Source organism: Prionailurus bengalensis, chromosome F2, assembly GCF_016509475.1.
Source record: "Prionailurus bengalensis isolate Pbe53 chromosome F2, Fcat_Pben_1.1_paternal_pri, whole genome shotgun sequence".
Lineage (NCBI taxonomy): Eukaryota > Metazoa > Chordata > Mammalia > Carnivora > Felidae > Prionailurus > Prionailurus bengalensis.
In genome coordinates, this window is record NC_057353.1 from 34,498,952 (window position 1) to 34,526,158 (window position 27,207).

Here is a 27,207-nt window from a genome sequence, read left to right on the forward strand (position 1 = left end):
TCTGTCTCTCAAAACAAATAAATAAACTTAAAAAAATATATAGGAAAGTTGTTAAGAGAATAGATCCTGAGTTCTCATCACAAGGGGACATTTTTTTCTATTCTTTTTATTGTATCTGTATGAGATGATGGATGTTAATTAAACCTATTGTAATCATTTCACAATGTATGCAAATCAGACCACCATGCTGTACACTTTAGACTTATATAGTGATATATGTCAACTATTTCTCAATAAAACTGGAAAAAACTACAAAGCTTGTTTTATTTCCTCAAGTAGATTTAGGTGATGGAGTAGGGATGTAGATGATGGAGGGGGTTGAAGGTTAGTGGAGAGGGGTAGGGTTTTAGAGAAGGAGGACTAAGAGCTTGGGATTTTCAATGTGGGACAGATGAAGAGGGTGAAAATAATTTAGAAAGCACTAAAAGAGAAATACCTATTAAAATAACACCAGCATTCTTCACAGAGCTGGAACAAACAATCCTAAAATTTGTATGGAACCAGAAAAGACCCCGAATAGCCAAAGCAATCTTGAAAAACAAAACCAAAGCTGGAGGCATCACAATCCCAGACTTCAAGTTGTATTACAAAGCTGTAATCATCAAGACAGTATGGTATTAGCACAAAAATAGACACTCAGATCAATGGAACAGAATAGAGAACCCAGAAATGAACCCACAAACATATGGCCAACTAATCTTTGACAAAGCAGGAAAGAATATCCAATAGAATAAATGCACCCCAATGTTTACAGCAGTGCTATTGACAATAGTCAAAGTATGGAAAGAGCCCAAATATGCATCAATGGCTGACAATTCATATTGTTGACATATATTGTATATGGCTGAAAGCCATATATATACAATATATACATTGTATATATGTAAATAAGATGTGGAACATATATACAATGGAGTATTACTCGGTAATCAAAAAAATGAAATCTTGCCATTTGCAACTATGTGGATGGAACTAGAGGGTATTATGCTAAGTGAAATTAGTCAGAGAAAGACAAATATCATATGACTTCACTCATATGAACAATTTAAGATACAAAATAGATGAACATAAGGGAATGGAAGAAAAAATAATATAAAAACAGGGAGGGGGACAAAACATAAGAGACTCTTAAATATGGAGAACAAACAGGGTTGCTGGAGGGGTGTGGGTGGGGGAATGGGCTAAATGGCTAAGGGGCATAGAGGAATCTACCCTGAAATCATTGTTGCACTAATGCTAATTAACTTGGATGTAAATTAAAAAATAAATTAATTAAAAAAAAACAAAAAAGAATGGCTACCAACAACAGAAAAGAAATAAAGTCATTTTCAATTACAAAAAAAAAAAAAAGAAAAAAAGGAAAGCCCTAAAAAAGTGAAGTCAAGGACCTCTGTGGGCTATGATGCTACATGTTAACTACTTCACAGTTTAACACTGGATCAATCTAGACCACAGCAAGTGTACAATTAAGGCAATGAAAATAGTTTGTCATTGTAAATACTGCCCTCTTCTCTCCTTTTCTTCTCCGGAACTTTCTCATTCTGTAAGATGAGAAATTTTGACTAGATGTCAAAATATTACATATGAGTACCATTTTTGATGGACCATTTATTAATATTTATGGATTCTTGTTGAATATTATATATGATGCTGACAGGAAACATAATGCCCTCACTTCCATAATAATCAATAAAAGGAAAAACTACTAAGAGCTTTCAAGTCTTTTCATTGTTTGAAAACTGCAGTGAGTTTGGATACAAGTTTAATTTCCCATATTTTCAAATCTCATTGTGTTAAATCTCTTTTGCTAAATTTGTAGGGTTGTTCGAGTTTTTCTGTTTCTTGGGTTTTTTGTACAATGCCTTTCCTCCCTCACTTCCTTTCTTCCTCCCTCCTTCCCTCGTTCCTTCTGTCATTCCTCCCTTCCCTTTTCCTTTCAATCCCCCCAAAAAAGCCCAATAAAATAGCAAGACATTCACAAAGTTTTTTGACATGTTCAAATTTCTTGTTTTTGTGATACATTAGTTATAAATTTTTATTTTAACTTCAAAAAAGGAGGCCTAAGCATTTCCATAACTAATTACTACATAATAAGAGCAATATTCTATTTTTAGATGTTCATTTATTGAAAGAGAGAGAGAGAGAGAATGAGAGTGGTAGAGGCAGAGAGAGAGATAATCCCAAGCAGGTTCCATGCTCAGCACAGAGCATGATGCCGGGCTTGTTTCCACGACCATGAGATCATGACCTGAACTGAAATCAAGAGTCAAACGCTTAAGTGGCTGCACCAGGCACCCCAAGAGCAATATTCTATATATTCTATGAGAATCAATCAATCAATCAATCTATCTAAAGATATATATCATCTTGGAAATTATTAAAGTATGTTGTTTGCCACTTTCAAACACTTATATACTCAGCACCATTTAATTGACCATACGGAAATTTACCACTAGGGAATTTCCCTGAATAAGTATTTTTAGCTAGTTGTATTTAAAAGCTAAGCATAGTAAAAATTCTGGACATTTTTCTTAATGTAGGACTTATGATCTTATGCTATTTTCTATTTACAAAAAAAAAATCTCCCCACTACAATTAACAAGATTAAGTTGTTTACATTCTAATTCATTTAAAATTTTTTTTTAACATTTATTTATTTTTGAGACAGAAAGAGAGCGTGAGCAGGGAAGGGGCAGAGAGAGAGGGACACACAGAATCTGAAGCAGGCTCCAGGCTCTGAGCGGTCAGCACAGATGCTGACACGGGGCTCAAACTCACAAACTGTGAGATCATGACCTGAGCCAAAGTCGAATGCCCAACTGACTGAGCCACCCAGGTGCCCCTCTAATTCTTTTTCTCTCCCCACCTCCAATACCTTCAGTAGAGCCTCAAAGTAGATGGACTGGTAGCCTAAAAGTAAAGGAGTGTTTTGGGATATTTCCAAATCTGGATTATTAGCTTCTGTCATTTTCAGTGTAATTTAAAATATAAAAAAATATTGCAAATATTGAATCCTAGGCTCTACTAAAATCCATACCTCTTCAGCCTGGAAAGAATGCTTCATTTTTTTAATACTTTTTGAAAATCTATGAAAATGATTTTTTCCCCTATTTTACTAGCTATGAACTAGAGATTATCTAAATCAAAGTTTATGTACAGAATATTTATTCCTTTTATCTTTTATATTCAGATGTTCATTGGATATAGAAAAATCTCTGGCAAGCATAAGGAAACAGAGTACAGATTGGAACTTCAAATTTTCAAGTTAAAATATGTCAACACTGGTAATATTACAGAATCCACGAGATTTCATTGCTTTCAATGTTGAAGCATTTCCTGAAATACGCTAACACTTAGGCTCTAACACTAAGAATAATCCATAATTTTTATGAATTGGGGTGCAGAAAGCAAGCTTTGAAGGACATCTCAGAAGTCTCCTAATCCGATTCTACTTAAACAAGAATTCTATCTACATTGTGTCTAGACATATAATTTTTCAGTCTTTCAGGATAGATCCTCTGTGGAGTTCTTGAGTAATTTAAAAGATTGGAAAAATAAGACCACAGTGTAATAGTGTATTATCTAAAATATCTCTCTTACTGGCCAAACACAGTCATGCCATTTCATGGTAGATTAAAAAAAAATTCAATAGATTATTAGCTGGGAATGGTCACTCTTTTGTTATATATTTTGCAGTTCAAGACTTTAAATTATTTTTTAATTATTAAAGATGACTATTGTCATCATTGAGGACTCAGAAAACACAGAAAAATGAAGAAAGAAAACAACTGGCATTTTATGTATACTAGGCAAAGAAAATCATTAACATTTTGGTGTATTCTTTAAGTTTTTGTTCTATATACATGTTGAAAATATATTTAAGATTAGGTGACATGCACAAATCTCTATTCTCCTTTTTCTTATTAATAATGAAACATTTTTAAAATTAGAATTTCCTTGTAAACATTTTACTGGTTATATAATAACCACATTTAATGTATATACTGTAAAATGCTTCCTAATCTTTTTTCATATCATGGCATACTAGAACATGAATATTTTTAAGATACTCTGAGGTGACCAGATGAAGCTTGAGGCCAGTGGCAACTGCCCTGGGGGTCTGGCCATGTAGACAGACCCTGTTACCTTTGAGGATTGAGAAAATCACTGATTCTGTAATCCCGTCTGCAGTGTGGTAGAAGTCATCAGTGGTGCAATTGGTAAGGCTCTTCTGTATTGTTCTATCATTGAACATTTAAGATGCTTATACATTTTGTATTATTACAGATAATCTTGCAATATGATCTTTGACCATGAAGCATTTTACCCATTTAAGGATATTTCCTTAAAGTAAATTCTCAAAAATGGCAGCACTGAATATTTTTGGGTATGGCTATTTCTAAGAATTCTGACACATGTCAATTGTTTTTCTAAAGATGCACCATAAAAATTTGAGAATGTCTATTTTATCCTCTCATTTCCACATTGGAAATTCATTTAAAAACATTTCTGTTAATTTGGTAATGTTATATATATATATATATATATATATATATATATATGTATGTATTTTTTGTTTATTTAACATAGGGAAGTTTTAATTTTGGTTTAGTTGAATTACCACAGTTTCCTTTGTCATTTTCCAGCTTAGAGAGTTTTCCATATATTTAATAAAGATTAACTTGAATTTTTGAAAATTAATTTTGTTTGAAGTTTCATTTGTCTGAAATCTATTTAGCTCCTTGGTCTGATGGGAGGATCTAAACACACCTCCCTTTTCTCCAAATAGTTCACCACCTAACACAATTCTTTAAATGATCTTTCATTTTCATGTGATTTATGATATCATTTTCATTTTCCTTTTACTATATTATTCTTTTTCTATTAATCAGATTCCAGGGTGCTTGGGTGGCTCAGTCCCTTAAGCGTCCAACTTTGGCTCAGGTCATGATCTCACGGTATGTGAGTTTAAGCCCCATGTCAGGCTCTGTGACAACAGCTCAGAGCCTGGATCCTGCTTCAGATTCTGTGTCTCCCTCTCTCTGCCCCATCCCCGCTGTGCTCTTTCTCTATCAAAAATTAAAAAAATAAAAATAAAAAAACCCATCAGATTCCTATTTCAAACAAGGCTAATTAATCTGTCACATATATCCCATTATTTATAAATAACATAATTATTAATTCATAGCTGTATTACAGGGATTCATTCCTTTCCACTTACAGGCATGGTCAGAATGGAAAACGTGTGTTGGGGCGCCTGGGTGGCTCAGTCGTTTAAGCGTCCAACTTCAGCTCAGGTCATAATCTCACGGTTTGTGAGTTTGAGCCCCGAGTTGGGCTATGTGCTGACAGCTCAGAGCCTGGAGCCTGCTTCAGATTCTGTGTCTCCCTCTCTCTGCCCCTCCGCCGCTCACACTCTGTCTCTCTCTCAAAAATAAATAAAACATTTAAAATTTTTTTTAAAAAGAATGAAAAATGTGTGCATTGTATTGATAGAGAGATGGGGATGGGCTGCGAAGGAGAAGAAAATAAGAGCTTTCTAATAGTTTATTTTTCTATAATTGGAATTAATTGAGTGTACACAACTGAATTTCTTTTCTAATAATTTCTTCTACTCCTTGGTCATTGTTTTCCTTTGATCTCTTTTTGGCTTTGCAATTATTCGTATAATGTATGCTGCTGCATTACATCTAGTGGATGGACACTAGAGGGCAGTGCAAGTGCATGTTTATGGGTGCAAAACTTGACACCAATGAAAGGTAGTTCTAAATCAAGTTCAAGCTTTGTTGTGACTGATTGCTGCTGTGCCTCTTTTTCTTAACTTAATCCATGCTTTGGTTCAGCAGTCTACTGCACAGTAGGAGCCAGTGCTGAGTAGACTATTGCATACTGCTGGGGAGCTTGTATGACCAAGTAAGGCCTTGTTTTGGTCTTACGCTAAGAAGTTGTTCATTCATTCATTCATTCATTCACTCATATTTTTCAACAAAGAGTGAGTAGCTATGAGTGTTGAGAGTATGAGTGATTTTTACTTTCCTTTTGTGCCCTTTGCTCAAATTTTCTAACAATGGATGTGTGTAAAATATACTATAAAATACAAAAAAATGCTATAACATATTATTTTTTGTTATTTCTAGCAGTCAAAAGCTATTGAAAATTATTAACAAATTGTGCTTATGATAGGGACAGAAGAGGAGGAAAAATCTATTAGACTGTATTTTTCTATACTGTTAGCAAGGGATGCTGAAAACTTAGCTATAAGGCATTGCTGGAGCCAGTGGAAAGTGCTGGTTGAGAAGAAAAGAAAGATGTGAATCACTGGAGACTAGGCTGCCTATGTGACAAGTTCTGCCTCATGCAGCTCCTCCTCTCCAAAGCCTTGTAGCTTTTGCCACTTCCTTGCAGGCATTGCTCTGAAAGACTTTGTGGCCAGGCTTTGGAAACCACATCAAGGACTTGGAGGTTTCTCTCTAGCAGACTGATCTCTAGTTGATTTGAACCACTGTGGGAGCTGACAAAGCGAACTCCACGTCAGAAGCACTACAGCAGTGATGTGTTCCAAACTGGAACTGGGAACACAATTTTTCATAGATTAGTTCTATAGCTGTTTTTGCGCAGCTCTAGTCTTAAGTAACTTATAATCTAAATTGTATTCCATAGGCCTACCTCAGCATCTAATTGCTATATTTAATATTGTTCCAATGGAAAAATGCATTAGGAGTTTCAAACCATCAGTGACTTTCAAAACACCACCTATTTTATTTGTTAATATGGGGGAGTCGTCTGTATGAGGGAATGACAGAGTGGTAGTAGGTCTCCTTCATTCAGGGGTCACTAGCAGCTCTGGAATCAGAATGTGGTGTTAGCAGCTACATTTAAGGACAGATTAGAGTTAAAAATTATTTTTGGAATTAATTAAACTAGCCCATGTCCAAGCATTTAAAGCTATTCACAGGCAATAAACCCCTCCCCACACCTTTCAAAAAGCATCTTGGACGGAGCAAATTGCCTAAGAATTCTAATTATCTGCTGAGGCCCTTTGCCAATATTTCACTTTGAGTAGAATTCTCATATGTATTTATGTCAGTGAGTAGGCAGCTTTTCCCTTTGGCCAATTAAAACTCAAGTCTTGGGAAGTTTTTATTTTCATTGTTTAAGTTTCATTCAGTCTTTGGCTATATTTATTTGCCAAAATTATACTATGGGTCAGTAAACTATTTAAAATTTTCAGATTGAATAAATTTCAGGTACAAATAAAAGTAAAAGGTGGACCCTCCAAAGATGTTCACACTCTTATCCTTGGAACCTGTGAATATGTCATGTCAATGACAAAAAGAACTTTGTAGGTTACAGACTTTAAAATGGGGTGGTTATCCTAGTGGGGCCCATCATGTAAGCCCTTTAAATCATAAAACCTCTGGTCACAAGCAGAAGAGGTGCTGCATACACAAAATAGTCCAATCCAAATCCCAAGGAAAGACTGGATATCAGGGACAAACCCAGTGTGAATATATGAGGACTCAGAGAAGAGTTATACCTTCAGTTTCTACAGTGTAGTCACGTATGGTTTATATATGGCACCAGAGGCTTTGGCCTCAGGTGGGCAATGAGAAGGTCAGTTGCTGGGGCTGCTAAATTTGTATTTGCCCCTATGCATAGAGTTGATCCAAATGGTATGGACACAGTGAGACAGGGAATAGGAATAGTGGCTGATGCAGAACCAGATGCTGATCGCAGAAGCCAAGACAGACTTGCTGTTACACTTGGCTACATTTTCACCAAGTCACTGATGTAGAAGATTGTTAACTTGAGCATTTTCTTTATTGAGATCCTACACTAATAGTGAGCTAAGTTTGTTAATTTAATTGTAGTTCCTTGTAAAATTAGTTGTTAATAGAATATGAAGTTCTTTTCATGTTGCAGTTTAGATTCCTCAATGAATTTATTTTAAATTGTCTTCACAAAGCAGGGAGTGAAGTCCTTTTTTAGGTCTCACGAAAACCAAATATGTGATCTAAGGAGATTAGATTGGTGATTGAGTAAAGACCCCTGTGCCTAAGGAGGCTGACTAGGCAAACAGCCCCTCTTCTCAGATTAATGTCTGAACAGGCCTATTTAAGTCTACGTGAACCATATGTTACATTTCTAGTTCCTTTCAAAACACATGTTGGTATGGTTTAAGCAAAACATTCATTACTTTAAAAAATACCTCTGATTCTAATTTTAAAAGCATGTGAGTAAATGCATTGCTCATTAGTGTTAGAAAAGCCCTGTGCGGAGTTCCAAGTAGGTAAAAGTGCAACAGCCTTGAGAGCCCTTTCATGTGGCCAACATTTGTATCTTAATTTTGGGGGAAGCAAAACCTTTCTTCAGTTAGCTTTGCCCTGAATAGAAGGCTTACTGTGTCCCACAGTCTGGTGCTTTTGTTATGTGGACTGATGCCTACTGAAGTCTAGATTTCAACCATCGTTTTCCTTTCATTTGAGTCTTAAATCATGTCCTAGAGTCTGAGGTAAATACCTACTGCAATCACTTCCTGATTACAGTGATTTCTCCAAATCTGGTTATCGCATGAGTCATTAGAATGATTGCAACTGGAACCAACAATTGTAGAGAGGAAATCAAATGAGAAACTTCTACTTCTTACACTTATACTTGTGGAATTAAAGCATGAGGGTTCAATTTTCTTATTGGCCCCAAAGAGCTTAAAAGCACATTAAATTGTGACTTTGCTATGAGCCACTGGAAAAGACTTGGTGGTATTTTGTGATAAAAATGTGAAGTAAAACATGGAATTTAATCAAATATATTCATAGAAAAAGATGTGCAGTTGCTTAAAAGAAATTAACTTTATAATATTTTAAATTTATGAACTTAAGAATGAAGTCACAAATTTATGGGAAAAACCTTAGCTTCCCTTCAAAATTATATAATTTGGAGATTCCATTAATTCATTCAGCATTTATTTATAAATTTAGAAGTAAACATAATGAAGCCCTTCCCTCAAGTACCTTACAACCTTCTAGTAGGGAGAGATAAAAATATATACATTTTAGAAACACAAACTTTGTCAGGTGATGATAAATGCTACAAAGAAAGACAAATCAGGGTAAGGGAGATGGAGAGTGACAGACACTACTATTTTCTATAGAGTGGCTAGGGGTGACTTCTCTAGTAAAATGATACTCAAGTAGAGACACTGAAAAGAGTGAGGAGGAAGTTATGTAGATAACTGAGGGAAGATTGCTTCTGGTGTGGCTGGGTCACAGTGAGAGGGTAAAATGGTGGGAGCTAGGGTCAGAGAAGCAGAGGCAGAGTGGGGGCAGATACTGTTGAGCCCTGTGGGCCATTGTGGGAACTTCGGCTTTTACTCAGCATGGGATGGGAAATCATTAGAGGATCTGGTAGAAAGGGATAATTTACATTTCATCATGATCACCTAGACTACTGTGTTGAATATTAACCATAGAGGGGCAAAGAATGGAAGCTGGGTGAATTACTAGGAAGATGTTGTAATAGCTGAGAAATGATGGACTAGGGTAATAGCAGTGGAGGTGCTGAGATGTGATACAATTCTGATTATATCCCAAAGGAATAGCTAATACAATTTGTTACTGGATTGGCTATACTGTATGAGAGAAAGAACAGGTAAATTTTTGGTCTGAGCAAATGGAAGAATGAAGATGTCTTATACTTAGATGGTGAAGCCTGCATGAGGAACACGTTCGGAGGAGGTGAAAGAAATTAAGAGTGGATTTTGGATGTGTACATTTTGACATGTCTAAATAGACACCAACATGGAGATATTAAGTAAACAACTGGTAATTCAAACTGGGCTTCTGTAGAGAGAATTTGGGAGTCATTAGGGTGTCAATATTGCTTAAAGCCATTGGACCAGATAAAATCATATACAAAGAGGACACAGGTAGAACAGAGTAGGGGCTTGAAGAGTGGGGTTGTGCTCTTCAAAGTTTAGAGGTTGAGAGATGAGAAAAGAAGCCAGTGAAGTAGGGCATCAGTCAGAGTAGTGGTATCTGAGAAGCCAAATGAATAAGTGTTTCAAGGAGGGAGTGAGGGATTAACTGTGAATTACTGCTGATGGTTGGAAAAAAGTAGAACTAACAACTGGCCATTGGCAGTTGGCAGTGTAAATGTCATTGTTGACTTTGGTAAGGGTGGACAAAACCAATAACAACTTTTATAGAAGTAGATAAAAGCTATTGGAATGAAGGAATCAAATTCTGATTACGGGTTCAGGAGAACATGAGAGGGCAGGAAGTACAAAAAAATTGAATAGGGATAACTGAGGTTTGCTGTAAAGGAGAGAAGAGAAATAGAACAATAGCTGGCCACTCATGCGTAGCTAAGGGAAGCATTTTTATTGCTATTGTTTAAATGTGATAAATGCTACAACATGTTCATATGCTTGTAGAAAAATCCATCAGGAAGAGAAAAAATTAGATGTTGCAGAAGAGAAAGAAAATAATTGTCAGAGAAATGTCAGTGAGTAGAGGACAAGGGGATGAGTACAAAGTGGAGGAGTTGGCCTTAGATACAAATATGTTCAGCTCATCTGTTGTGATAAGAGTAAAGGCTGATTAAATGGCTACAGATACAAAAACTGCACGTGTTATACTTGGTGGTGGAAGGATATGGAATTTCTCTTCTGATTGCTCTTGTTTTGTCAACTTATCCCCTTGCTGCTTTTTCCTATCAAACATAGTAGGTAATCTATTGTCTGCCAATATCTTACAATAACAAGGACTTGGCTGTGCTCAAACAGCCCTGTTTCTGTGAGCTGGATGCCCAAATAAAGGCACTGGTGAACAGTTGCATATGAACAACTACAATGAAAAGAATCATTAGGCTGGGTAGAACCAATTTACCTAGCTGACTGCTGGCACACAAACTAGTTGCTAGACTATTATTTGCCTCAGCAGAATTAGAGTGAACATTTATTGCTATAGAATTATTAGACATTTAAGTTCTCAGTTGCATGTTTTACTACATTTTATAACAAACTGTCCAGGTACTATGGGATGCTAGAAGAAGATAACAATAAATAAAAACATCACTTTCCATATAAAGGAAAAACTTCTTTTTCCCCAAGCATTTCATGTCTAGTAAAGAGAGACCTATTTGAAAAGATTCCTATATTTAAAATGAGGACAATATTCAATGCCAAACTATACTCATAAAAGTTCTATCAGAATTAAAAAGTACGTATGTATTTTACTTTGTGATTCCCCTTTTAGAAATCTACTTGGAGTAGAGTAAAACACACAACGTTTTATTCAGAAAGTGCTTATATTTGACTGCATAGAGTAGGTGCCAGACCCTGAGCTAAACATTTGAGATAAAATTTTGAGATAAAATTGTCCCTCTGGCAATTGCCTCACTCTAGCAAATGAATAATACCCCATTACCTTTGTTTGCAGACTTGGGGAAACATTCAAGTCTTTTCCTTGCTCAGAGAGGGAGGAGAGAATATGGGAGTGTCTGATAAGCTTCTCCATCCTGACCCCTACAAGCTAGCTTGCTTTTAGGTTGCTTATGGGGTTGCTTCTCTTTACTTAGCTGCAGAGCATTTTTGCTGCTTCTTGAAAATCTATGTGCTGCAAATCAATGTGCCGGTTTTGCCATTTACCATGCTTGAAATGGTCTTTCACTAGGTGAAAATCTCTTTTCTTTCTCAAATGACTTAACATTTTTGCCTGCTGCTATCTATCACCTGGTAGGGAGGTGTCCTCCCCTGCCCCCCCAGTCTCTACTTCTTTCCCTTGTTTTGTTCTGTCTCCTGCTAATGCCAGTCCCAGGCAGACCAGTCACTTTCTTCTTCCCAAGGAGATAAAGATTTTAAGAAACATAGTGAATCTTCCATCTATCCTCTCATGACAGGGAGCTTCCATTTTACCTATTTTAAGCAGACCTTCCAATCTCCATCAGTCAATTAACAATGAATGTTTTTCTTGTAGGGTACACCTCTAATTCTATAATGGAATTGTATTTTTTGACAATGAACTTGTTTAGAACCTATCTATTATTTCAAGGCAGAGATGGTAAACTGATGACCTATTGCTGTATTTTTATGGCTTGTAATTTAAAATAATTTCAATTTATCTTGGCAATATTCAAAATATGGACTTATAGAATTTGGCGTTTTCCTGGAAAAAAAATCAGATGATACTGGCATCATTGGATCCACTTTTCCATACAGCAACTCTCCGACTGGCTCTTTGCCGTAAGAAAGGAACTCAAGTTCCTTCCTTAGGTGTACTCAAGTTCACCTCACTAGCCCCTTCTGTCCTCTCTTCTCATTAGGCTTGTTCTGTTGTTCCCATATCCCAGTATACTTTATTCATGGGTCTTGCCTGCTTCATAATAATCAGAATTATTCCACTTGCAAATTTTCAAATTTTTCAACCCATCAATCATCTTACGGTTCCCTTCATTTTGCTAGGTAAACATGAAGACCCATTTTTTAAAACTAATTTTTTAAAATGTTTATTCCTTTTGAGAGACAGAGACAGAGAGAGAGAGAAAGAGAGAGAGAGAGAGAGAGAGAGAGAGAGAGAGAGAGCGAGCGCAAAACAGGGACAGAGAGAGAGAGAGAAGGAGAGAGAGAATTCCAAGCAGGCTGTGCACTGTTAGCACAGAAACGTACATGGGGCTCAATCCCTCGAACCAAGAGATCATGACATGAGCTGAAATCAGGAGTCTGACACTCAACTGACTGAACCACCCAGGTGCCCCAGAAGACCCATTTTTAAAAAGTCAGACTTAGGTGTCATAAAAAATATAAAAAGTGTCTAATTTCCTTCTTTCTATGCTAAGAGAAACAAAGTAGATACAAGTTTTATCTGCTCAGTATTTTTATGGCAACAGCAACTGATTCATTGCCTCTCCATAATCAATAGTGAAACGATTTAAAATGGGACAACAAACTGTCTGTAGCCTTGTTCCTCTCTCAAGGCTACATACTATGCATACTCACAAAATTTTTGTCTTTTGTCTGCTGACTCATGTCTAATCACCTACTAGTAAACGACTCTTGTTGTTTCTGATACTAGCCTATTTTATCTTTCTATACATTTCATTCCTGGCAGCATTATTAATGACTTTAGAGTAGAAAGCTCAGATGGAAGCTCTAGCAAGTAATTTGCCATCAGATATACACTTATATGTATATGGATAATATATTCATAATATACGAATATTATTTATAATATATGCTTATATATTCACTACTGAGTTACTTTTATTTTTGAGGGAAAGATGGACCTTCATATTGCACTGTATTGAGAATCAGGATCATTGTTTTACTCCTGGGATTAAATTATATATTGGTTTACTCTGTTATTAATTAAGTACATTGTGCTTCTGGTATTAAATTTTGAAAAGAAGAAAATGAAATTGCGGTAGTGACGTATCACAAAGATATCAAGTTGATTGAGTCATTAACAATTTTCAAGTATCTTAATGCAAAACAAAATTTAAATGCCGGCCATCAGCCTTAAAATAAAATGATTAATTCTCCAAGAAAGTAGCAACGAGAATTTTCATATTTGGGTATTTTGATTTTTTCTTTTGTTTATGATTTTTTAAATGCAGTTTTTAATATGGTAAAATGATTAAGCACTTCTATTGTTTTTGAATTTTTAATCTTAGAACTTAATGTATGTTTCCACAGTATACAGAAATTTGTAACTTTTTTGCCTAGTACTTGTATAGTTTATTTCACATTTAAATCTCTGATTTATTGGGTATTTATCCTCATGTAGAACATGAGGAACAGATCCAATGTTAGTTTTTTCTTTTTTTTCTGTAAGGCTATCCAGTTACTCTAATACCCCTTATTTAAATCTACAGTTTTTGTATTGATTTTAGATGCCAACTTTATCATACACTACATTTTTATATGCAGTTAGAGCTATTTCTACATATTGTATTCTATTCTATTGGTTTATATATTCATGTGGCAATACCACACTTTTTTCTTTAATTGCAGAGATTTCAAATAGGTTTTAATATCTGGTAGGACTACCATCACCTCTACTATTATTTTTGGGGGTTTTCCTGGCCATTTTTGCTTATTCTTCCAAGCAAACTTTATAATCAAATTTTAGAGTTAAAAAAAAAAGAAAAAGGAAAAAAACCCCAAAACAGAAAAGCAAAACAAAAATACCTGACGGATTATTATTCTATAAATTTGATATGCAGTACTTTCATTGTTGTTCCTGAATATTTTCTTATTTTATTGTTGACTTATTTGTTGACCCAAAGGTCACTTGAAAGTGTATTTTAAATCTTAATTATGTGAAAAATTTCTCCAAATTTTAGGTTTTTTAAAAAAATTAACTTCTAATTTTATTGCATAGTGGTTGCATATACTTAATATGACATAAAATCCTTAAAATTTGTTGACACTTACTTTATAGTCTAGTGAAATGTTTCTCCATCCTGGATGTACATAAGAATCACCTGAGGAGGTTTTCAGACATACTAATGCCTGGGATGCACTCCAGACCAATGAAATCAGAATTACTGAGGGTAGAATACAAACATTTGTATTTTTAAAGAGCTCCTGGGAGTTTTGACAGTGTGTGACAGTGTGTGACAGTTTTGGCACAGTATATCATGGGTTTTTATAATGTTCTACATAAGCTTGAAGCAACTGTATATTCTTCAGTTACTAAAGAAATACCATTAGTGAATGGACATAAGGGTTCTCCAAGTGTCCTTTTTTATTTTATTTTATTTTATTTTATTTTATTTTATTTTTTTATTTTATTTTATTTTATTTTATTTATTTTATTTTATTTTAATTTTATTCTATTTTGTTTTATTTTATTTTTTTAAATGTTTATTTTTGAGAGAGAGAGAGAGAGAGAGAGAGAGAGAGTGGGGGAGGGGGAGAGACAGAGGGAGACACAGAAACTGAAGCAGGCTCCAGGCTCTGAGCTGTCAGCACAGAGCCTGATGTGGGGCTCAAACCCACAAACCATGGGTCATGACCTGAGCTGAAGTCAGATGCTCCACCTACTGAGTCATCCAGGCACCCCTCCAAATGTCCTTTACATTTACTTTGTTAATTGCGTTGTTCAAAGATAGTATATCTTTAACGACTTTTAAAATATTTGCTTTATTAATAAACAGAAGTATTTTCAAATCACTCTCTTTAGGAGTATGGAATTACCAATTTCATTTTGTAATTGGCAGAATTGCTTATATGCTTTCTCTCTCTGTCATCTACTATCTTGTGGTACTAAAACCATTAAGTTTAGCAGATGGAGATTAAATACTTTGCTTTAATTAATTTAGTGTTTTTCAAATATATTTTAACATGTACGTTTAAAATTTTCTTAATGTTTATTTATTTTTGAGAGAGAGAGAATGCAAGCTGGGGAGGGGCAGAAAGAGAGAGTGAGACAGAGGATCTGAAGCAAGTTCTGTGCTGTCAGTGCAGGGCCTGATGCAGGATTTGAACTCATGAACCGTGAGATCACGACCTGATCCAAAGTCAGATGCTTAACCAACTGAGCCATCCAGGCACCCCTAACATGTATGTTTAATTAAGAAGTTCTAAAATTAATCAAACTCTTAATTCTTTTGTATGCCAATCACTTTGCTGTAGAGAGGATAGTTAATTCTATCTCAAATTTTTATCCCCACTTTGGACATTATTGTTATTGCTTTATGGTGTCAATGTAATTATTATTATTATCATTTTTCTATTTATCCACATGCTTGCATTTTCTTTGTTCACTTCTTGAAGTTTCTTTGCTCACTTCTCTGTATGCTGGATTGTCTATTTGTGATCAAGAGCTTTTCTGTTCCTTTTTACACTCTCCCATGTTATTATAGTGGCCAAAAGCCTGAAAACTTTCTTTTTGAGAATATCTTGCCAGGAGGGTTCTGATGTAGATTCCACCAATGAAAGACATTTGTAGGAGATTTGGAAGTTGAAAGGAAGGCACAATTCAGTTTTCACCTGGCAGAAAACCACAGCATACTTCCTCAGAAGCAGCAGCTGCTTCTTGAACACTCTTCAGACTCCATATTCTATTACCAGGCTCCAGTTTTGGAGTTAAGGGATAGATGTGGCTTTGGTAGCTATTTTCTGAGCTCACCTAATTTCTGGGTTGCAATCTCTATCCCTGAACTTTGACCTCTCACCCCTTACTTACAACAATTTTTATACTACCATATTCCTTGTATTTAATTACTTTCTTTTGAAATATTTAGAACAAATCATTTTTCCTGACTGATCCTTGACTAATCCAATTTAAGTCTTTCATTCTCAGATCATTTTTATTTCTCTGCAGTATGTATTAAGATTTGTCTAAACTCCCTTCATTTTTGTTGGACTGCAAATGTCTATATTTTGCCCTTAGTTTTGAATAGTTTGCCAGGTATAGAATTCTAGGTTGACTATTACTTTTAGAATCTTGGTAAAGCAATTCTACTATCTACTAGTTTCCATTGTTACTGTTAGTCACATATTGGTTCATTTCTCTTATATTAGGTAGTCTGTATTTTCTTTCCAGATAATTTAAAGATCTTTGGGTTTTATTTTGTCCTTTGCACTTTTAAACTTTATTAGAATATATTTAGGACTAATTCATTTTGTATTCATTTGGCTTACTGAATTTGAGCATTACTATTTTTCATCAATTATATTCTCTTCTTGAATACTGATTCTCCACCATTCTATTTAATGTCTCCTTCTAGAATTCTGATTATACGCATTTTGTGCTTTTCATACTCTCCTCCTAGCTTCTGAATCTCATATTTTTCCCATTATTTTTCTCCATGGTAGAATTCTGGGTGGTTTCTTAAGATCTGTCATTCACTTTACTGACTCTTCAACTCTATCTAATCTTCTGTCTAGCTCACTGACTTCCTAATTTTAGGGATTATAGTTTTCTTTTTAAAAAATGTTTATTCTTGGAGACAGCGCAAGAATGGAGGAGGGGCAGAGATAGAGGGAAACACAGAATCTGAAGCAGGCTCCAAGCTCTAAGCTGTCAGCACAGAGCACAACGTGGGGCTCGAACTCATGAACGCGTGATCATGACCTGAGCCGAAGTCAGACGCTTAATTGACCAAGCCTCCCAGGAGCCCCAGGGATTATATTTTTCATTTCTAGATGTTCTAATTAGTTCAACTGCAAAAATTCCTTGTCTTTTCTGACAACTTCTTGTTCCTTTGGCTTATTTTAAATCTTTTCTTTCATTTCTTTACATATACTTAATATACTTATTTGATGTTCTGTTTTTGATAATTTTACCATTGAGAGTCTGATGCTGTAGTTTATTGTTTCCTCATGTGTATAGTCATTTTTTTTAGTTTATTTATTTATTTTTATTGGGAGGGGCAGAGAGAGAGGGAGAGAGAGAATCCCAAGCAGGCTTCACAATGTCAGTGCAGAGCCCGACATGGGGCTCAATCTTACTAACCACAAAATCATGACCTGAGCTAAAATCAAGAGTTAGATGCTTACTTGACTGAGCCACCCAGGTGCCCCAGTGTTTAGTAATTTTTGATTGTGAGTTCATGTTTATTAGAACTTTATCTATGGGGATACTTTGAGACATAGTTTTAAAAGACTGTTTCCTTCCAAATTTTGTTGTTTTGGACAGATGTCTGAGTTTTTAAACTTAACCATTTTAAATATTTTATTTTAGCCTCATTCTTTTTTTCTAGGATACAGATGTCATAGGAATTCTGGTTCCAGATCTCTTTGAATAATGCTTATGATAAGAATTCTTTTTCTTTCCTTCCCTTCCTTTCTCTTCCTTTCCTTCCTGTGTGTCCTCATCCCTCCCTTCCCTCCTCTCCTCTTCTTTTCTCTTCTCTTCCCTTTCCCCCATTTCAAATTTCTTTCTTTCTTTTTTTTCCACTGAAGGCCAGACAGAGACAAATATTATTTTGACTATTTCTCTCTGGAAGACAGTTTACTTTCCAGTGAGTTACCCTTCAGAATCCTAGTTTTATGGAGGAGTCCCCAACCTACCCTAATATGTAGTTTAACCCCAGGTTTTTTCTCATTGATGACACATTTTAACTCAAATCTAGGCCATAAAGTTTGGAATAAATTCTCAGAGTAAACACCAATTCATGACACTTTCTAACAACAGATTTTATTTTCTACCAGCTCAGGCATGCATTCAAATGTAGGTTTCATATTTTATCTAGTATTTTAATTACATTCTCCTCAAATAATTTTCTATAAACCTCTAGTCTGCCATATTATTAGAAATAGCACTTAGCAGTCATTATTAAAAATGATGCCATTATTAAAAACAGATGCCAATTTGTTGTTAAAGTGTTTGCAATGACTGATTATAAAGATATCGCTTACCACAGAGGAAAATTTAAATTTGGGGCTAAAAGTAATAGTGCATAGTTTTCTTATGCATTACATAAAATTGGTAAATATGTAACTGATTTTCATTTTTTTAACAAGCTTTTAAATCATTCAAGTATAAATTGTATTTTATTTTGGAAAACTTGATAGCTGACATTCCTTTTCTATTTCAACTATAAAATCACATATGGATTTTTAAGCATCTTTACTGCAGTGACTCTTGCTTTTTCTAGCTACAAGACAATAAACGGCAGTGTTTATGAGTGCTGATAAGATTCTGAATTCTATTCTGTTCTCATTGTTCCTGCTGTGAAATGATTGCCTATTTTAAAACCACCCAAATAGAGACTGATTGCTATTATGAACAAAGAAGACTATTCATAGAAATAACCTTCCTTCTTGGCATTATGGGTAGTGATGGTGATGGAAAGTCATATACTATACTGTAAAAGTCAGTCTTGCAGTGCACCCCAGTCACGGGCACTGAACGTTTCACTCACTTGCTTGTTCATCATTTAACCACTTAACCTATCAACCATTCAACTCTGTCTCCTTTTCCAGACATAGCTATTTGATGTATCCAGGCAAAACACATCTTCTTTTGCTTGCTATTCATTAGTGTCCATCAAAATATAGTTTTTTATATTAAAAAATAAGAATGTGCTGAGATGGAATGCCAGAAACAGGCCGTTTTCCTTGGTAATGGACAAATGGCATCAATGGGACTTTCCAGGGGTGAACTCCATGTCTTTCAGAAGCTAAATGATTCATCTGACAAGATAATGAATTGGTTGCTTTTTTCAGGGAAGATTTGCAAAGAATTTCTTTTCCCTGGTTAGACAATTTAGAAAATGTTGTGAAAGGATATAAAAAGAAAGAATAAAGAAAGAAAGCTGGTTTAATACAAATGGATTCCAGTCAGAACTGTGGACATGTAATACTTGGATATCTTGAAAAATATCTCCTTTTGGGCTGACATGTATTTGTGATAAATATTATTACTGTGGCTATAAAATTAGTTTTAGGCTTTATTTAGAATCTTATTGAAGGCTGGATGAAAAAAATCACAGAAGTGATTTTTATTTTAGGAATTTACATCATTATAATAATAATATAAATTTTACTCACCTTTTTGTGTTTATATACATAGGTAAATAGACACAATATCCAAATTTAGCTTAAACATATATCTATACTGTTTTATCCTTACAAAACAATATTTGAGACCCTTGTCATACGGGAACATTACAAAGGCTCTATGTTAAAGAGTTCAGGGCTGGGTTGGGTGATGTCTTTCTTAGTTCAGGCTACTGTAACAAAGTACTATGGACTGGGTGGTGTATAAACAACAGAAACTTATTTCTTGCAGATCTAAAGACTGGAAGTCCAAGAACAGCTTGCTAGAATAGTTGGGTTCTGGTTAGAACTTTCTTCCAGTTTGCAGGCTGGGACATAACTTCTTGCCCTCAGACTCAAACTGAAACACTGGTTCTTCCTGGGTCTTAAGTCTGCCAGCTTTTGGACTAGGACTACACCAGTAGTTCTGGTTCTTAAGCCTTCATACTTAGACTGGAACTACACCATTGTCTCTCCTGGTCCTCTAGCTTGCTGACTGAAGATATTGGGACTACTCAGCCTCCATAATCATGTGATCCAATTCCTTATATCTGTTAAATAATATATATACAGACTATACAGTGTATAGTGTATATATATATATATATATATATATATATATATATAGTGTATATATACAGACTATACAGTGTATATAGGTACTATATCTATAGTTAGTTAGTTAGTTCTCTTGTTATCCAGCTCTGTGCATCTTCTGAGTGTGACAGAAATTGAGTGTAACCAATAATATCAAACTGCACTTCACACACAGAGACAGGGAAATCCATAACATGCATTCTCCTTAATATTTATTGATCAGCCTAGACACACAATCCCTATTCAATCCAGGACCTAAACCAGAAGGTAATGAAACACACTTAGAGTAAAAAATATGCTTTTAAACTTTATTTATTAATAATATAACTTTTTGCAAATTCAAAAAATTGAGGTGGGAATCAGTCACTCACAAGCATGTATTGCCTTCAATCAATCAAATCTTTAGTGTTTTTCTAGGAAAAAAACTTTTTTTAAAAAAAATTTTTTTTCAACGTTTTTTATTTATTTTTGGGACAGAGAGAAACAGAGCATGAACGGGGGAGGGGCAGAGAGAGAGGGAGACACAGCATCGGAAACAGGCTCCAGGCTCTGAGCCATCAGCCCAGAGCCTGACGTGGGGCTCGAACTCACAGACCACGAGATCGTGACCTGGCTGAAGTCGGACACTTAACCGACTGCGCCACCCAGGCGCCCCTGAAAAAAAACTTTTTAAAACCTGGCATTGCTCAAGGTTAAAGTTGTTGATTTTTAATAACTGCAATACCAAAATGATCTTTAATCACTTAAAGTACTGTAAAATAACACTTCCAATTTGAAGTTATTTTATTGATATTTCCTAATGATGTATAAAAGCTCTGCTAGTTAGGATTCTAGATATGGTACCATTGATGCCTATGAAATTAAAACAGGAAGGTTTTGGTTAAGTTGTACATGATACTGGAACATTAGGATTCCTGTAATATTAGTCAAAAGTGACACCAGAACTTCTAGTGACCTTTAAAGTTATTCCTTCAGTGAGGGTGGTTTTCACTCAATCCTGAGGAAAAGTGTGACTGGACATCTCACAATAAAAAGTAAGAGTTTTTTTTTTATTTTTTTTATTTTTTAATGTTTATTTATTTTTGAGACAGGGAGAGACAGCATGAACAGGGGAGGGTCAGAGAGAGAGGGAGGCACAGAATCGGAAACAGGCTCCAGGCTCTGAGCCATCAGCCCAGAGCCCGACGCGGGGCTCGAACTCCCAGACCGCGAGATCGTGACCTGGCTGAAGTCGGACGCTTAACCGACTGCGCCACCCAGGCGCCCCAAAAGTAAGAGTTTTAAGCTAACTTGGATTTACTCAGTTTGTCAATAATTTTCAAGCTACTTTGCTGCCTAAATTGCAGAAGGAATAATAAATTATTCCAGAGAATAATCAATTCACAAGTAAAAGAGACTGAAATAGGAACAATGTGGCTGGAGTAGAGGGATAGGAAAGTAGGGGAAGAGATGAACCAGGCATGGTCTTAGAGGTCATGTCAAGGAGTTTTATGGTTTTGAGATATGCTGATCGACCCAATTTATGGGTAACTGAAAGTTTTCCATTTTCGTATCTCAGAAGAGTAAAAGTACAATACTGGCAATGGATTTGGGCTAAAAGGAATATATCCCTAAAAACATTAGTTATGGCTTCTACTTCAGTCCTTTGAAAACCTACCTATCACCACTGGTTATTACAAAAAACTAAATATACTAAAAGAAACAGTAGAAGGAGACATTGGTTCAGAGGTTAAGCTGTTGATTAAAGTAAGTGTATTGGTGAGAGGGAGGAACAAGTTCCACTCAGGAATTTGAGTCCTGTGCAGTCTAATCTTGGCTGAGCTGACCCTATTACTATAGGCAAACTAATTAACCTCCTTGTGCCTTGGCAGCTTATCTGTAGAGTGAAGATAACAATGACCCACTAAAAGACTGCAAATCATTCTGTAAACACCAACGTTATAAAAATAATATAAATAATTACCCCAATTATAAGATTTTAGTCTTTACCCAGAGTTTAAACATCTCTCTGCCTAAATAATATGCCAGGTTTAATTTTTGTCATACAGTGTGTGTGTGTGTGTGTGTGTGTGTGTGTGTGTGCACGTGGTAGAGTGAACTTGTGTTTAATCTCATCTACAGCGAAATTTGTATTTATTGAAAATGCACTTTCTCTTTCTGATACCTATTGTTCAGTCTGCAACACACTGGGTCCTAGATTATCACTGTAACTCCTATTGGCAGCACAAGGTTTAACACAGTGGAAGAGCTGCTGGGACAGAGGTAGGGAGGGGGAGCTGGGGGCAGGAATAGATACTCCTAATTTCTTTTTAAATGACAACTCTTCTTGCCTGTTAAATAAGAAGAGTATGCTTTATTGTTTCATAAGCCTATTGCAATTATATTAACTATAATTAAGCAATTCAAATTGGATCAGCAGGCACATAATAGCATGCCAAGAAGTGGCAAAATGAAGGGGCTCCTAGTTGTGTTTTATTGTGGATTCACTGATTCACATTGAAATTGTCATCTCTTTTGGGATATTTCCAATAATTCTGTAGGAAGTATTTATAAAATTGTATTCCTTCATTGGCATAAAGATTACCTGTTTCTGTAATTATTCTTGGTTATCATGCCACACTTTCTTTAGCTGATAAACGGAAATAATAATCAAACAATAAAATATTTACAAAATGAAATAGTTATTTCTTTGGGAACTCAAAGAAGAATCGTACAATCTCTTCAATTCCTTCTTTTTAAAATTCATGCCTAGTAAATATGTAGGCTGTTTCCATGATGATATTAATGACTCAGTCATGTGACTGCAATGTTTTTGTTGGTGTGATTTGGCCTATAGCCACATGGTTGCCTAGGAATCCTCTGGTTAGTGGCCAGGACTAGCTAGTAAGGGACAATGAACTAGACAGAAACAAACTTTTAGTTTTAACCAGTTCCCCTGTGTTATGTGACTATTGTTGCCCTGGCCTTTGCTCAGCTAAAGTGGGGAACAGGTGTTTGAATTTTTCAGTGAAGGCTGAGCAATATCTCTAACAGGTATTATGTATTTTATTGACTTCTTACCTGACTAGACCTTCTTTCCCAGTTTCCATTTCCTTTTGCTCTGGCATCGTTCCCTTTGATTCTGTTGGATTTTGATGGTCAGGGGTTGTGGTCAGATCTTTGAGTGAATTTTTCTCAGAGATTTTATCTATGGAAAGGAAACAACATATAGACAGAAGAATATATGCCACTGTTGATAAATTATATTGGACAGTGTAAGTTACAGGGATGTTTTTTTCTCCAAAACAGTCTTAGGAATGCCTCCCCTAGGATTCCTGGTAAACAAAGTAGGATCTTATGCAGGAGAAGTTAGCTTGTAGACACGTTCAGGCTGATGAAAAGTATATTTAAGTTGTATTATGAAACAAAAAGTTCATAGTATATTATTTTTTAAAACTAGCAAAGCTGAGATTAGTAAGGAGTAATCCATTCAAAAGGTATTTCGGTTCTGCTAAAGTATTATTCATAATTTGTGGCTGAAATTGAAGCCTCATAAAATTCAGAAAAATAAAATAGACAGAAGTGATGTCACTGACATTATTTCAGAATTTTGCATTCTAACTTTTTTTAATTAAATAAAATCTTTGTTTTTGGTTTGATCATCTTTAGTTATGATATCTTTTTCTGAATAAGCAGTGCAAACTAATATGTACTAGCTTCATTTTCAGTCCAAAAATTAAAATTTTCCCTTCAAGCTTATAAAAACAATTTACAATTAATATAGTTTAAGTTGTAATGTACCAAGAGAATAATCAATTCATTGATAAGTATGTGGGTTATAGAGAAAATTTAAGTAAATTGCTTAATGTAAAAAGAAAATATAGAAGGAGCAAAAAAATAGAATGAACACAATTTAATGGTTACTCATTGTCCACAGTTTCTAACTTATTTTTAAATGGATGTACTGTGCTTAGAATATTAGAATCAATGCCCAAATGATAACTCTTATTTTTTTTGTAATAAATTATAATTGAAAAAACTTAAGCCAATCCAGTATTGAAAATCCGAATTCACAAAAATGATAAATCATGGGGCGATCATTTACTTTCACAAAAGCTCTTATCATACAAGCCCTTTAATATGAAAATTCCTGTGATCCGCCTAAAACCTGCCAATATATGAAATTTTTCAGGAACATGTTTTCGGAATAAAGGCAATCATAAAATTGACTCAGTACTTAGAGTTTTGAAAGGTTTATGACTAAGAAAGCTTAAACCCCTGGATTTCCCCAAACAGATTTCTTCATTATGTATCTCCTACCTACATTTATTTTGGAATTCTAGTAATTTTGGCTAGAAGATGGAAACCACAGCATAATGTTTAAATGAAAACCCTCTGAATTCCTGACTTTACTTAGGATACAAAGGATCGTTACTATAATCATGTCCTTGGAGTCTCTGTCTAAAGACTATATTCCAGATGAAATGTTTCCACGTGTATGGAATCTTACTGAGAGTGCAGGATAGGGTCCTTTTTATACAAACACATGTGGTACACTAGTGAGCTTATCAGTATTGAACAGATCTCAGAGTTAAAAAAAATTGCACTTTCAATATGTCATTTTGTACGAAGAGGCTTTTGGTAGAAATAAGAGAGAAAGATCTATTTTCCCTATGTATTTGGGTCAAGCCATATTTTCCCATTTCTCTTTATCCAACCAAAAAATAAATCATTTTTCAGATCTCTAACATTATGCTACATATTTCTGCCTAGGAAAATGACAGCAAAATCTTTTTCCTATATCCACAAACACTTGGGTTAATTATGGTAAGATATTTGAGAGCAAAGTTCTTAACCTCTGGCCACAGAGATCTAGTGAACTCATGGATTGGAACTTTTGAGACTCTGTGTTACCTATGCAAATTTTACATGGAGAGGATTTAAGATTAACATGAGCTCTTCCAAGAAGTCTGGGCCAAAAAAAGAGTTATGAACCATTGTGTCCATATATTTTTCTGGGAGTGCCCACATCCCTGCCCCCAAATTAGGAGTGAAAATAGAGCATGAAATGTGAGTAAAATAATCATAAAAACCCCTCCTGAATATATAACAAGTAGAATATGTAAAACAGTCTTTCTTAAGGGGCTTTTATTGACTATTTCTTAGAAAGGCATGTGAATATAAGCTGCATCACATACTTCCATCAGTCATTCAGGTTACAGCATATGCATTACATTTACACTATTACTTTTCTGCTAGCACCAATTAATGACTGACTGTTCTGCAGCAGTTCTTTTCTCCTCTTCTGATAAGGAATTTTTGTTTATCATAATAACATTTGGATTAAAGTAACTCTAAGTAGATCGTTGTACCTTACCAGGTCTCCTCTAGACATTACCAACCCCTTCTAAAATGACGCTGCCTCTACTACAAGTCTAGGTTATTCAGAAATTTATTACAACCTAATTTGCTTTGTGGATAAGCATTTTAATTACAAAATAAGTCCTTAATCACAGTTTGTCGACGAAGATGAGAAACCAGTTATTGCCCGTTCTTGGATTCAAAGCAGAACAACTTTAAACATACTCATGAGGACTTAAAACAAAAGAATCCCTGTCAACTATACTCAGTGTGGGTGTCTTTTTATCCATGCAGCATGTTATTTGTTTGTGGGAACAGATGGTCAGATTGCTCGCATCATCCTCATCATGGAAGAAATCTAAAATACACGGCAAATCTTGCTCTGGCATCTGGGTGAAGTTTTGTCAACCTCACATTGTAGTTTTACCCAGCTTCACACATGGAAAGCAGGATCCCCTCGTTTGTAGCTGCCCAAATGAATAGTGTAAGTCTTTCTGCCAACTGTGCTCTGAAATTGCCAGATCTCATCAGTACACTTGGTCAAGTTCTGCCCTGGAATGTGTGCCCATGGCAGATAGTAAAATCTGGAGTCAAAGTGTTCTGATATGGTTGCTTTTATTGAATGTGCAAGAATGAGTAGAGTTTGCCCTCCACACACTTGGCTGATTTTGTCTTCGGCCTGGCAGCATCTCACACTGGGCCTCTGTAATACACTTCCAAACTGCTTTGTCCCCTTGTAGTAGCACATTGTGGAGAGCATTGTGGAGAGCTGTGCAGGTGTGAAACAGCTGCTTCTGTCTTCAAGTGAGGAAATAAGTGATGCAGAAAGCCATTAACCTTACACATCTTATCAGTGGCACTAAATAATTGCTGGAAAAGGAGGAATCCAAAGAAAGAAACTGATTTGGGAATAAGGTTGTGAATTAGACAGGTGTTGATTCAATTGGTTTTTTTTTTATGGATGTAAAAAGGGGAAGACTTGAAAATGCTCTCATTGGTTGGAATATTTGATGTGGGTGAGATATCACTTGGTTGAATTTCTAACTCTTATAACACCAAATACATTGTGAGTTCTATCTCAAAAACAAATTTCCTTTTATTGGACACCAACAATATCTGAGTAATTAGATGGAAAGTGAATTAACAAAAACTAAGCCTGAGTACCTTGATTAGATGCATAAATGATACTATCAATTTCATTTTAATGAATGAACGTTTGGAATAAAATAATAACACAGTTTTAAGAAATGTATAATTAATGATTACCTTCTGGCATCTAAGATGGTATTTTTGTTTTTTGTTTATTTTTTTTTAAATTTTTTTTCAACGTTTTTTATTTATTTTTGGGACAGAGAGAGACAGAGCATGAACGGGGGAGGGGCAGAGAGAGAGGGAGACACAGAATCGGAAACAGGCTCCAGGCTCTGAGCCATCAGCCCAGAGCCTGACGCGGGGCTCGAACTCACGGACCGCGAGATCGTGACCTGGCTGAAGTTGGACGCTTAACCGACTGCGCCACCCAGGCGCCCCTAAGATGGTATTTTTGACTCAGCTTGTGTTTTATAGTTGCCAGAATATATAGTGCTCTTAGAACAATTTTAATTAAAACATGTTGATCATACTTGAAATTTTATTATATCTTTGTGGATTGTCAAATGACATGGAGGAAGCTGATAAACATTATAGCAATGAGTATAGAATAGAACCTGAAGGAGAGTCCTAAAATGTAACAGATTTGAAAAATGTAATACTTTACCTTAGAAATGTTGAAGAAATCTATAAAA

The 27,207-nt window shown here is 35.4% G+C and overlaps 1 protein-coding gene across 1 annotated transcript in view; it reads right to left on the reverse strand.

The window, feature by feature from the left end:
- CNGB3 (cyclic nucleotide gated channel subunit beta 3) overlaps positions 1–27,207 on the reverse strand; it is a 148,376-nt gene that overhangs the window by 111,810 nt on the left and 9,359 nt on the right. Inside the window, exon 3 of the mRNA XM_043601321.1 lies at positions 23,144–23,270. Within this exon, the coding sequence (XP_043457256.1) occupies positions 23,144–23,270 (127 nt within the window). The remainder of the gene's footprint in view (positions 1–23,143; positions 23,271–27,207) is intronic.